The sequence below is a fragment of the Cervus elaphus genome, chromosome 15, assembly GCF_910594005.1.
Source record: "Cervus elaphus chromosome 15, mCerEla1.1, whole genome shotgun sequence".
In the NCBI taxonomy this organism is placed as follows: Eukaryota; Metazoa; Chordata; class Mammalia; order Artiodactyla; family Cervidae; genus Cervus; species Cervus elaphus.
In genome coordinates this window covers 8,061,818-8,076,176 of record NC_057829.1, presented here as the reverse complement: position 1 = coordinate 8,076,176, position 14,359 = coordinate 8,061,818, and the positions used below count along the sequence as shown (strand labels likewise).

Here is a 14,359-nt window from a genome sequence, read left to right as displayed (position 1 = left end):
CAAAACATGATCTCTGCGCTCGTGAATACTGTAATCTCAAACAGAGAAAACACTCATTCAGCAAAGATATGCTCAGCATCTTTCCTGTGCATGGCTCTGTGCCCATTTAGGGGAGATGCTGCAGTGATGGCAACTAACAACCCTCCCAATAGAGAACTGACATTGTATTGGAGGGGCTGAGTCTTAAGCTAATAATTAAACAAATGTTCTTTTGTTTTGGCTGTAATTATTAACTACTGTGAAGGAAAAGTCATATGACAGTGATTAGTGGAGCGATGTCTCCTGATCTAAGGCAATCACAAATAGCTTCTCCAAGAATAAAAATTTAAATTGAGACTCAAAGTAGGAATCTGCCAAGTATGTGGTCTGGCATGCATGCTCAGTCATGTTGGACTTTTTGCAACCCCATGGACTATAGCACATCAGACTCCTTTGCCCATGGGATTTCCCAGGCAAGAATACTGGAGTGGGTTGCCATTTTCTACTCCAGGGGATCTTCCTGACCCAACCAGGGATCAAACCCACATCTCTTGCATTGGCAGGCAGATTCTTTACCACTAAGCCACCTAGGAAGCCCCACCAAATATGAAGGGAAGCCAAAGAACAGGCAGGAAGCACATGGGAAGAAGTTTCGTTTCTTTGAGGAATTGAAAAAAGACCGTTTTGACTGTACCTGCTGGTCCAAATTCAGCCTCCCACCTCTTTCCTGTAGCCCACAAACTAAGAACGGTTTATACACTTTAAATACTAGAAAAGAAGATTTTCTGACCCATGAATCTTCCAGGAAAGGTAAACTGCAGCGTCCATAGCAACGTTGCATTGGAACACACGCCTTTGTTTTTGTTGGAATGCTTTCCCGCTCCGTCGGCAGACCATGTGGCTCATAGGAACTGCAATATTTACTGGGTGGCACTTCTTAGGAAAAGCCTGCTGTCCCCTGGTCTAGACCATGGTGAGTGATGGGTGGCACAAACAACCCAGATCAGATTTGCAAGGAATTAGAGGGGATGTTATGATTTCAACCTATAATTTTAAGAATGATGAGAACCCTTCAAAGGACTTTAAGCAGGAAATGACAAGCATGTACCTTGTGATTTCCCTGGTGGTCCAGTGGTTTAAGAATCTGCCTTCCAGTGCAGGGGATGTGGGTTCAACCCCTGGTTGCGGAACTAATATCCCCCGTGCCTCGGAGCATCTAAGCCTGTGTGCCACAACTACTGCGTCCATGCTGCAGCAGAGACCCTCACAGCCACAAATAAATAAGCAAGCAGGCCTCTGGCTGTTGTGAGGTAGATCAGAGGGCTCAAGTGGAGTTGCTGGAAGATGATAGACCAAAGGATTGGAGCAGTCTCAGCGTGAAATGGTGGTGGTGGAGATAGAACAGGAAGTGTCATTAATGTGTGTTAAGTATTTTTTATGCTTACTTGCTTAGTCACTCAGTCACGTCCAGCTCTTTTGCGACCTATGGACTATGGCCCACCAGGCCCCTCTGTCCATGGATTTCCCAGGAGAGAATACTGGAGTGGGTTGCCAATTTCCTCCTCCAGAGATGGAACCCGAGTCTCCTGCATTGGCAGAAAGATTCTTTACCACTGAGCCACCTGGGAAGCCCAAGTACTTTCTGACTTCTTTGTATTTAAGTTTTCCTAACTGTCCTGAGAAGTGGGAATCATTATTTTTTCCATTTTTGTCAATGAAGATGCTGTGACTTACAGAGATGAAGTCACTTTCCACAAATTCATGTGGCTAGTAAGTGGTAAGTTGGGCTTCACATGTGGAGTTTGCTGACTCCAGAACCTGGAATAGAAATTTCTCAACAATAGTTCTAAGAAGACTACAGAACAGAATTTACAAGATATTTTGTGTTTGATTGGATGTGGAAGGTTAGGGAGAACACAATATCAAGGAAAGCTTCAGATTTCTAACATGAGTAATTGGATAGCTGTCTTGTCTACCAAATTCGAACTCCTCATTCAATAGCATGTGCTTCTTGAAAGTATAATTATTTTATACAATAAGGTAAATTATAGCTTTCTTGCAAATGGAAAACGAACATGTCAAAGATTTATTTAATTAATAATATTGATTAATTAATATTAATGGGGAACCAGTTAAAACTGGTTCACATGGGAATTTGAGGAGCTTAGTATTTATGGTCAATTTAATAAAGAAATCTTAGCATTCGATTGCTAGGCTACATACAAACTTGGTTAATGCCCAATATGGCAATAAATAATAACCTTTGGGATTTTCTTTCACACCAGGCAAAAATTATTTGCATCATCACCAGACTAAATCTACAAGTTAACCTCTGTCTCTACTGAGTTGTAAAAATAGCCCCATCAATATGAAATTAGTCAGAGGTTAAGCTTGACACCATGATGAAAGAATACCCATTCATTTCTTTTTCCTGCTTCTAAGTTTTCAATACTTTTTCTGACAGTTTACAAAGTTTTCTTTCCTCTGGTAATATTACTTTTCTTTCATATGTTCCCATAGTTCTTGGCATTTCGTCTGGCATGACTGTATCACAGTTAGATAATAATAACCATCATCTGTAGGTACCTTAGCCACAAAATGCTTTTAACTTTTAGGCTGACCCTAACTGGGTCTGAAGATGAAACTGACAAAGCCAAATCAATAGGGGAAAAGCATAAAAATGTGTTTAATATAAGTTTCTGTGACATGGGAGCCTGCATAAGGAAATGAATACCCAAAAAAAAAAAAACCAGACCTGAATATTTCCATGCTAGGTTGATGAAGAGTGAACCATCTTGTAGAAATGTAACAGGTTAAGGAGTAAATGTGGCTTCCTGAGTGGCTCCGTGGTAAAGAATCTGCCTGGAGTTTGATCCCTGGGTCAGGAGGATCCCATGGAGGAGGAAATGGCAACCCACCCCAGTGTTCTTGCCTGGGAAATCCCATGGGCAAAGGAGCCTGGCAGGCTACAGTCCACGGGGTCACAAAGAGCTGGACACGACCGAGTGGCTAAACAACACCACAGAGGAGCAAGCGTTGGGGCAGCATGCTCTGAACCCCACGTGAGGAGGGTTTCTGCTTTAATCACCACAGCAGCCCCGCGGTGGTGTCTGCCGTGCCAGCCAAAGGCCGAGGAAAGCGGCTCCAAGAGGCGCCCTGCCGGGCTGGGGTCCACAGTCAGTGACAGAACCGGGGCACGTTTAACCCAGGCTGTCTCCTCTTTCAGTTTCCTGTCGACTGTGTCGGCCTGAACGCAGGGAGAGCTCTTTTTCCCGGAAGACTGCTGGGTCCTGCAGACACTCACTAATAGTTCATTTCCTTCTGAGTATGTGCGTCCCAGTGTGCTGCCTCCTGTGCCAAGATTCTGAGTCATTATTTATGGACCTGAATGAAAGAGAAGAAAGAAACCAGGAACAGACTCTGAGACATACCGTATTCTTACTGCCTGGCAGTTTCTGCTTTTACTGCCACATACCAAAGACGGGGCTCTGAAAACCACCTAACACCCTCAAATCTCAGTTCTCATTCTTTTCCCCATGTCCAACAGACTTCCAGCACAAAATAACGGTGCAGGCGTCCCCCAACTTGGACAAACGAAGAAGTCTGCAGAGCAGCAGCTCCAGCCCGCCCAGCAGCCCCACGGTGATCCCCCGGCTCCGAGCGATACAGCGTAAGCTCTGCCCGCCTTGGGGTCTTCTGGGTGGGTTTCTGTCACTGGTGGACTTGGATTCAATTTAAGCAGACATGTTTTTATAACTGGTTTCTAAGCATATGAAACACAGGAGGTATCATAACTATTTGGAAATCAAAATTTTCTTCTTAGTCTAATTTTCTTATTTTCACAGTAAATGATTTTTTGACTCCGCACAATTGGTGACGTTACCAGGCCACAGAGTAGAAACTCAAATGAGATCTCGAGACATGTTGTGAAGCCTGTACCTGCGACGTTTGTATAACCTAATTACATCAGTAGCATACTTGTGGATATTTTGAAAACTGAAATCCAGAATTTGGGGTTACTTCCAGTTGTTTTGTAAAGAAAACAGTATTCTGCTTTTGGGGATTTAGCTCTCATTTGGTGTGTATTGACCAACCTACTGCACATGGCCCCCCACGTTATGGTAATTTGACTTAGGGTTTTTTGACTTTACGATGGTTTTAAACTGATTCACATTCAGTGGAAACCATGCTTTGAATTTTGATTTCTTCCTGGGGAGTGATGCAAGGCACCCTTCTCTCTCAAGATGCTGGGCTCCCAGTCAGCCCCGCCATCATGAGGAGAAATAAGCCATATACTCACAGCCGCTCTGTTTTTCCCTCTCACTACTGGATTCCATCAGTTACATGAGATATTTAACTTTATTATAAAATAGGCTTTGCATTCGATGATTTTGCCCAACTATAGACCAGTGTGACTGTTCTAAGCGGGTTTCCCAGGTGGCTCAGATGGTAAAGAATCTGTCTGCCATGCAGGAGACGCGGGTTCATTCCCTGGATCGGAAAGATCTCCTGGAGAAGGAAATGGCCTCCCACTCCAGTATTCTTGCCTGGGAAATCCCATGGACAGAAAAGCCTGGAGGGCTACAGTCTATAGGGTCACCAAAGAGTCGTACACAACTTGGCAACTAAGCAAACACAGTAACTCTTCTAAGCACATTTTTTAAAATTAATTTATTTTAATTGGAGGCTAATTACTTTACAGTATGGTAGTGGTTTCTGCCATACATTGACGTGAATCAGCCATGGCGGTACATGAGCACATTTAAGGTGGGCTGGGCTAAGCCATGTTTGGTAGGTCAGGTGTATTAACTACATTTTCAACTTACGATGGTTTATTGGGATGTAACCCCATCATAAGTCGAGGAAGATCTGTCCTTCAAAATACCACTTAGTATTTGCTTTTAGTGTGTTCAGCCTAGTGGAAAAAATACATAAACTAATTCATCAAGCCGTGCAAGTTTCAGTTAGACCTGAAGTGTGTATTTTTACCCCCTGTGTAGACATGTCATAATGTTTTCAGCTGTGTTTCTAGGACCTCTGGCGTGTGACAGGATTGTTTTCTAAGTGTGTAGTAACCACAGCCACGCTCCCCAGGATTCCCAAGCAGAGAGGGGCTGGGGGAGGAGGCGGTTGTGTCACACGTGTGTCAGCAACAGGTGGAGGTCAGACGTGAGTGTAAACCTCCCCACAGGGGAATGAAATAAGGCAAGATGTGGGAAAACTTGCATGTGTTCAGATTTTAAAAGGTAATTGTAGCCAAATAGTTGTGATGACTAATGAAATAGTGGCTGAAATTACAGTTTCAAAATAGACCTTTGTTCCTTAAGTTTTAAACTTTGATTTGGTTAAAATGTTCAATTTGCCTTTCTTTTTTTTCTCCCAAGTAAAATGAAATCCTAACTATCGCATCATGTTAAATGCATAGATAAAGAAATAATCAGCCCTTTATGGCTACCTCAAATTTGTATCTTTTACTTTTCTATTACATTTAGAGACAGACGTTTGCCTTGAGTAGGGTGAAAGAAGTAATTTCTTCATTGTTTTCATGTTTCTCAATCATCTATACACTTTGAGTAAGATAGTTTTACAACTGATTTGATTCATCCTAAAACTTAAAGAAATTGTAATTGGTTAATGAGTGATGCTCTCTGTTTAGTGACCTCAGATGAAAGCAATAAAACTTGGGGCAGAAACACCGTCTGTCGACAAGAAGAATTTGAAGATATAAAAAGGAATTTCAAGAAAAAGGGTTGTACCTGGGGTCCAAATTCGATTCAAATGAAAGAAAGAACTGATTGCAAAGAAAGGTACATGTGTGACATTGGCGGTATTTCAGTCTGCACTGTGACACGGAGCACTGCTTTTTTATTCATTTATTTTTTTACTGGGGCCTTTTAAATGTTGCATTGGCCAGACTTACCTTTTAAAAAGCAGTCAGAGTAATAGAAAGATACCTGAATAGTAAGTTAACTTCTAGAACGAGCTTATCACACTAAATTACTTATTATTTGGTTAAGCATTTTAAAGTGTTTTTTCTGTCTCGTGTTAAGGTTTTATTGGCACTTTGTTAGCTCCGTAAAACACGGAATCCAAATGTGTCCTCTTTACCACCTAAAAATTTGGTTACTGTGTATTTACCAACCTAATTTGTGTTTCATGTGGTTCTATTATACCAAAATAAACATTTTTCTCTTGTAGAATAAGACCTCTCTCAGATGGCAACAGTCCTTGGTCAACCATATTAATAAAAAATCAGAAAACCATGCCATTGGCTTCATTATTTGTGGACCAGCCAGGTAAATGGGTTTCAGGGAACAGACTTAGCATCTGAGTGCCCTAGAAGTGATGTCAGAAGGGTTAGCAGCATCAGAGTAGCAGTGGGGTATACTGACCTCAAAACTTACCTTCTGTCCTGGCAGGCTTCGTGGCGGAGAGTGGTCATTAGGCTCCACACTGTTTACTAGGAATTTGTAACTCCTATTCTTTACCAGAAAAATTAGTGTAATTTATTAGATACATCCAAATTAATTGAGTATAGGAAATAGTAAATATGAAAATGTAGGCACCCTGAAATTTTACTGAGGTTATATTCCCACCCCACAACATGATAAAATATTGTCAAGCTAGTTAGCTGTGGAAAACTACTGCTGGAGAGTGTTACTTTGGAATCTCTAATTTAAGTAAGTCATCATTGCTTTCAATATTCAACATTCCTGTTCAGTGTTCAGATATTAAAAGACTGAAGAGATATGGTAGCTGTTGAAAACCTTCAATGGTGGCTATCATCAAAGAAGACAAAATTGGTCTTTACCCTCAACAACTTAAGACAGCTCTTTGATACTGTGATGAAAGGAAAGATGCTTTATCCAAACATGGTATAAACGTATTGGATTTATTATCAGTGCTATGTTCAATTTTACACACACCTTATCACTCACTGTTCATGTTTAGTTTTCTTCTTCTGTGTTATCACAACCATGTGGTTTCAGCATAAATATCTGCGTAAACATTGAGGTAAACAGAGGCAGGTCCCCTCTGAATCCTGGATTCAGAGCACCTTCTGACACCAGATTGGTTACTGTGCGCTGACTCTAGGCAAGAGGTTCTCTCTATATACTGCAGTGCATCATCAAATGTCATTTGAGGAGTCATGAAGGGCAATTAATAGTAACAAGGCTGTTATTTCTACAGTACATGTTTCATTATTTGTGACTGGATAGTCCTCCTGCCTTTTTTTTTTAATGTTTTTATTCTTTCTTAGAATATTTTGATCCTATTAATAACTCCTCCACAGGACAGTTGGAGGAAGTCAAAGGATTTATGTGGCTGACCCAGGTGGGTCTGCACAAAGTTAACCCTGTAGTTCATTGGAAGGGTCAATGAGCAAAGGGCTTACACTGTCTGTCCTGCCTGAAGGCCCCCTCCCACCTCCCATCTGTGTGGCCTGGTCCTTCTATGAGTTTATGTCTCAGCTCAAGCATTTCCGGAAAGCCTTCCCTGACCACCTCAGCTGAAGTATGTCACCCCAGCCCTCTACCTCAGTACCCGTTTTTATTTATTTATCACTGTTTTGTTTTTTTTAATCATGAGGCAGATTTTTCTTTAATTCTTCAAGAAAGAAAAGCACGCAAAAGCACACAAAGGAAATGCAGAAAAATATGGTAGGGTAAAAGTGACACAAGCCAGAAGATTCAAGCGGCCTTATTTTGTTGCTCCATTTTGCCCATAACGTTTTTTGGTTTTGTTTTAATTTTTTTAATTTATTTATTTTCAATTGGAGGATAACTGCTTTACAATATTGTATTGGCTTCTATCATATATCAACATGAATCAGTCATAGCTCTACCTATGTCCCCTCCCTCTTGAACCTCTCTCCCTATTCATCACTCTTAACCTAAAATTCTTATTTGTCTGCATGGAACCCATAATGTATGTGTTCTTCATCACCTGCAAATTAGAATGTCAACTCAAAGCCAAAAAGTTTATCTGTGTTCACCACTGTCCTCCCAGTGCCTGGTGCCTAGCAAGCATTCAGCATCTCTCAAATGCCTAAGTGACTCCCAAAAGCACGATATGATCTTATGCAGATATTGATCATGTTTACCTTGGTTTCAGGGCTTGCAAATGCCCCTGCTTGCCGGCTCTTCTGCAGGGAGCCTGAGTCATAGCACCCTGGATACCCCTTCTGCAGGATCCTCCTGGACGAACCATTTGCTAAACAGAAAAGGACTCCATGTGTCATAATGTAGAATATGTATTTATTAGATTTCAGCTTTGTTTTACAATGTAGTTTTCATGGTTTTTGCTGTAAAATGGTCATAGCGTGTGTGTTTATCCTTCTCTGTAGGTGCTTGTGAAGAGCCAAAACTTGCCCCTGACGGGTTGGAACACAGAAAACCAAAGCAGATAAAATCGCCAACTCAGGCCTACATCGATCTACCTCTTTGGAAAGATGGCCAGAGAGAGAACCCAGTGGAACCCGAAAGCTGGGAGGAGGGAACCCCAGTGAGCCCTGCTGCCGACACTCCTCAGGGGAGCCCTCCAAACAGTCTGAGCAGATCCCCCCAGAGAAAGAAAACGGAGTCCGCTCTGTACGGCTGCACCATGCTGCTGGCATCGGTGGCCCTGGGCCTGGACATAAGGGAGCTCTCAAAAGCACAGGCTCCTGAAGACCCGTTGCCTAAGGAAGACAGGAAGAAACGTGAAGGCATCTTCCAGCGGGCACCGAAGTCCCGCCGCAGTGCCAGCCCTGCCCCAAGGCTGCTGGCCTTGGGCGAGGGAGCCGGCAGCACCCTCTCACTCCCACCGTCCACCACTGCAAACCTCCTGTCGGCGCCTTCCCTCTCCACCAAGTGCCTGCTGCAGGCGGCCGGCGAAGACTCCTTCGAGAGCAGCACGCACGTCTCCTGTGCCCCTCGGGCGCCCACCCCAGACCCCTGCGCTGCCTCTGGAGGGAGGGGCCGGAAGTGCGCCCCCGCGCCCGGACTGGAGACCAGCCGTGACGGGTGCGGAAACCTGCCTCCCTCCTTCGCGGAGCTGACACGTGGGGGGACGGCAGCGTCTCACGCTGCTGCTTCCAGAGAGAGAGCGGCTCGTCACCGCAGGACCATGTCTGACGGAAGCGCTCCCCGGCCCCCAGGTAGGCTGCGTTCACGGCTGACAGTACCAGACACCGCTGCGGAGACTGGACCGTGAAACTCTATGACTCTCTGATTCTCTTTTCCACGCGATTACATTTACAACTCTGTTTTCACTCTTTACAGAGATCTTTGCATTTTACCCTTTCATTTGACTTTCATTTCATTTTATTCTTTGATTTGACCTTAACTATCATTTAGATTCTGGGGAAAATACAACTAAACTTAAATACTTAATAGCATATTAAAGCAGAGCGAGCATGTGGAGAATAACTGCTCTAAGCCCCTCATGTTAGGAAGACAATCATTTGACAAAGTCTGAACCAATAATTAATGGGAGAGCTGCTGCTGAAACTGGTTGTCCTACTTCCCCTGTGGTACCACGTCTTCCGCATCCCCTGACTTCACTGTCCAGTCATGTTGAGATTGAGTTCAGGGGGTATAAAAATCAAATGGACAGTAGATGCTATGTGGGGATTAACTACTATTTCTTTTGTATGTAAATGTGAATACAATCACATCAGATATAAATCATGAGGATTAAGTGAGATAATGCATATGAAAAATGCTTTTTAGATCATAAAATGTTATGCTGGGATTGGTTATAAAGTGTATTAAAACTGAAGCTACTTCCATGTGCTTTATCTTTTCCTTTATCTCTTTAGGTGTGCTACAAGTAGGCACAATTTTTCTCATATTATTTTTCATTGTCTTTAAATAAATTGGTTTATTGCTCTTTTATGAGGCAATAAAGTATTAGTAATTTATAATTGCACATGGTGAAATCCCACCACGATAATCCCATAAGAACTTTTTTCCTTAATTTAAAGCCAATAGTTATCTGCTAGAGCGACTTGGAGAAGGAAATGGCAACCCACTCCAGTGTTCTTGCCTGGAGAATCCCAGGGATGGGGTTGCACAGAGTCGGACACGACTGAAGTGACTTAGCAGTAGCAGCAGAGCGACTTCACTTTCACTTTTCACTTTTATGCGTTGGAGAAGGAAATGGCAACCCACTCCAGTATTCTTGCCTGGAGAATCCCAGGGATGGGGTCGCACAGAGTCGGACACGACTGAAGTGACTTAGCAGTAGCAGCAGAGCGACTTCACTTTCACTGTTCACTTTCATGCGTTGGAGAAGGAAATGGCAACCCACTCCAGTATTCTTGCCTGGAGAATCCCAGGGATGGGGTCGCACAGAGTCGGACACGACTGAAGTGACTTAGCAGTAGCAGTAGCAGAGTGGTAATAGGGCTTCCCTGGTGGCTCAGCAGTGAAGAATCCCCCTTCCAATGCAAATGACCTGGGTTCAATCCCTGGGTCAGGAAGACCCCCTGGAGGAGGAAATGGCAACCCACTCCAGCATTCTTGCTTGGGAAATCCCATGGACAGAGAAACTTGTCAGGCTACAGTCCGTGGGGTTGCAATGAGCCGGATGCAACTAAACAACAAGAGTGGTAATAAGTCAGTTCTTCAGAACAAAACAGGGAAGGTGTAACATGTAGAAACATAGCTGCTTCCTTATTTTCATTAATTTTTTCAAATTATCACCTGAAAGTGAATTCAGTCATATTCACCATCATTTTACGCCTTAATTTTAGTCCAGTCTAATCCCATTCTGAAATCTATCCTGTTTATTAAACAGTTTTAATGATCATTGTTCCGAGTATCTGATGATGATTTAGCTCTTTACAGCTGTAGTTTCCATAGATTCAAGCAATCTTTCCAACTTTGAGGTGCTTTTCAATAAAAACAAACCTTATATCCTAACAGTTTGTAAAGTAAGGTTTGTGCTCAGGTTCTTTTGTCAAAGCTTACTTAAGGTGGTCACCTCAGTGAAGTCACCCAGTTTATTTTCCTTGCTATCCATCGTCTTCAATGTCACTGTCTAATCACACACTCTCTTTGCCAGCTGGTGCAGCTCTCATCTCAGCCCCCGGAGCCTCTGAACTGCCTCCTGAGTGGGTTTGGGGGATGCCCCCCTCCCTGTCTGGACCTCCCAGTGACCTGCCAAGTGAGGTCCCACCTGAGAAGCAAAGAGCTATCCATATGGTGCCACTGCCTCGCCCACCCCCTCTAAGAAGCCGAGGAGGTGCCCTGCAGGCCTTCCTGCCGAGCACAGAGCCTCAGCCCTCACAGGCTGGCCCTGCAGTGGGTGGTCCAGGACCAGCCCACAGCTGTCCTCTCGGCCCCAAGAAGAGGACTCAGCCCCACGTGCCCTCCTTACTGGACACCGACGTGGAAGGCCAGAGCCGGGACCGCACGGCGCCTCTGTGCAGGGTGAGAGGCAGAGTGAGCCGACCGTCTCTGCACGAACTCGAGAAAGAATTTCTGTCTTAAGTGCCTTCTTGTTCAAGCATTTCTTTTTGTTTTTTTAAGGTGAACAAATGAAAACAAGGTGTCTACCTTTTAATTGTTTCATGCTGCTGTGTTTTCAAAGCTGTGGCCGTGTTACTGAAATAGTAATGGATGTCTTAACTTCTCCAGAAATGGAAGTCATTGCTGTTGGCTGACTATATTGTTTGTCCACTGGATTCTTACCTAGCAACTTGAAATACTACAATACTATAAAGCAAGAACTGCACAACAAAGTGAATCTGTGTTTAAGCACAACTCTAAATGCTTTTTTTCCCATTTATATTCTTTTCTGGTATTGTTGTTCAGTCGCTAAGTCGTGTCTGACTCCTGGCGACCCCACAACACAAAAATTGTGAGTGTGCCATTTTTGTTTCCTTTCTTCCTGTTGCCTTCCTTCATTTTCTATTTTCCTTTCCCTTTTTTTTCTTCATTTCTTTCTTTTCTTTTGTTACTTGTGCAACAAAAGCCAAGAATAATGTGATATTAGTGAGTAAAGGTGTCTGTTTTTAAAAATTTGATAACTAGAATAGATGCAGAGTCCTATTTAAGCTACTTAAGTTCAGCAATAGGCTTATAATGCACAAGTATGTCCAAATCTCATCTAAAATATGCAATGTTTCTCTCTTTGAGAAAGTTTTACTGAATGTAATTTATGAAAGTTTTGATGAATGTAACTTTAAAAAATTTTATCCATTGGAACTCCAAAATAGATTTAAAACAAATCAGTCATTAACATTTGACTTAGACCATACTGTGTACAGTTGAGACACATTATCCTGTGGGTTCTCCCTGTGAAAAAGGTCCCCTGTCAGCAGTAGCCATTGATTTGGCATCCAGAAGTGTAAAAATTTTCCTTTTGCCATGGGGTTTTTAAAAATTAATTGTGTCATGCATTGTAAACATTGATGTCATTTAATTTTTATTTTCTCTATTTAAATGCATAATCATCCCAGTAACCTCAAATACAGTCAGTGAGAAACACTGCAAAGTCAAGAAACAGCAGTATGTTAGAATTTAAGTATTTTCAAATAATAGTTATTTCACATTTCACTTAATTGTGGATAAATGTTAGATATCTGCTGGGTGAGATAAGTTGATGTCATAGAAAGGAGAACTATAGATTATTTTTAGATGTGGATTTATAAAATGAATCTTTGGATAGCAGATCAGATTTTTAAATGATTTAAAATTATTTTATGAGTCACTTTTATGAATTATACAGATATGCTACAAATAGACTACTGAGTTATTAAGCTATGAAATGGCTATCCAGGAACTTGGTAAATTATCTGGGTTCTTCTGTTAAATATATTATGCTAATCATTAGAATATGATTATTCAGATGACAGATAATAACTATCTTAAATTTTCCATACAGTGAAAAACTTTAATTGCAAATATTACTTGATACTTCATTTAAAATTTTTCCTTGGTTAAAAGTTACTGAATAATTGAAAGGTCAGCAATTTAAATTAAATCAAGTGTGATAAAATATCTACCTATAGTAGATTTTTAAAAAGTAAAATTGTATTATTTAGCCATTTTGGAACATCTTAGTCATCTAATAAGTATGCCCCAGCAAATAAAGAACAGGGCATGAAAGGATTATGTTAATATAAGCGCATTTTGCCCTAAAGAGAACAGTCTTGTATTTAAGATTCTTGCAGCAAAATCTCAGGTACTTAATTACATTTTGTTGTGTTATGGTCCATTCTGTGATTTGACTTCCCTTTGGGGTGGCTGTTGAATTATGTAACAGATTTGGTTTCCTCAAAATTGTATCACACTTGAAACTATGGTTGACTACTTCATACTCAGTCACTTGGGGGCATGTAACTTCCAGCTAAAAGTAAAGGAAATATGTGCCTACAGTAATACATGAAACATGAAATATAGAAATTATGTTTTCAATTTTGCTTCTACCAAAACCCTGTGTGTATTTGTGTGTGTGTGGCATGTGTGTGTGGTGTGGCATGTGTGTGGTGTGTGTGTCTTTGTGTGGCATGTGTGTGTGGCGTAGCATGTGTGTGTGGTGTGCCTTGTGTGTGTGTGGTGTGGCATGTGTGTGTGGCATGTGTGTGTGGTGTGGCATGTGTGTGTGGTGTGGCATGTGTGTGTGGCATGTGTGTGTCTTTGTGTGGCATGTGTGTGTGGCATGTGTGTGTCTTTGGCATGTGTGTATGGCATGGCGTGTGTGCGTGCCATGTGTGTGTCTTTGTGTGTGTGGCATGGCATGTGTGTGTGGTGTGGCATGTGTGCATGTCATGTGTGTGTCTTTGTGTGTGTCTTTGTGTGTGTGGCATGTGTGTGGTGTGGCATGTGTGTGTGGCATGTGTGTGTGGTGTGGCATGTGAGGGTGGCAGGTGTGTGTGGCGTGTGTGTGTGGCATGTGCGTGGCATGGCATGTGAGGGTGGGGAGTGATGGGTGTCCATCTGTCTGGTTCCTCTACTCTGTTCCTGTTTGGCTTTATTCAGTCAACTTTACATTATGAATTTAGAAATGAAGCTATATTAAAAAGACAATTATGATAAAAGGACTCAATCTCACATGTTACTGCAGATAGTTATTTTTTGCTGAGATCCACTGTACATCTGTGATTTTCTATGTATATTAGTATACTTAGCAGAATCTGGTTATTTATTTTCATATAGACCTAATAACTCACTGAAAGATAAATTAAACTGATTCTTATTAGTCAACAATTACGGTGCTCCCACTGCAGAGATTTGAGGCCTGGGCCTGGTATGCTGTATTATGAAGCTTTGTGACTGAAAAAGATGTTTACATATGTTGTCTATTTTTTTAATAAACTTTTTTTTATAGTTTATCTATTTGCTCAGTGGCTTTGGTCTACTCCTGATGATTGCGACTAGTTTGTAATAGT

At 42.0% G+C, this 14,359-nt stretch overlaps 1 protein-coding gene across 1 annotated transcript in view; it reads left to right on the top strand.

Moving 5' to 3' along the window:
• Positions 1-13,473, top strand: part of MAP3K21 (mitogen-activated protein kinase kinase kinase 21) — a 56,013-nt gene extending 42,540 nt beyond the window's left edge. The window contains exons 6-10 of the mRNA XM_043926225.1: positions 3,527-3,649; positions 5,636-5,786; positions 6,178-6,275; positions 8,327-9,118; positions 11,029-13,473. Of these exons, the coding sequence (XP_043782160.1) occupies positions 3,527-3,649; positions 5,636-5,786; positions 6,178-6,275; positions 8,327-9,118; positions 11,029-11,456 (1,592 nt within the window). The 3' untranslated portion in view covers positions 11,457-13,473. The remainder of the gene's footprint in view (positions 1-3,526; positions 3,650-5,635; positions 5,787-6,177; positions 6,276-8,326; positions 9,119-11,028) is intronic.
• Positions 13,474-14,359: the final 886 nt, after the last annotated feature.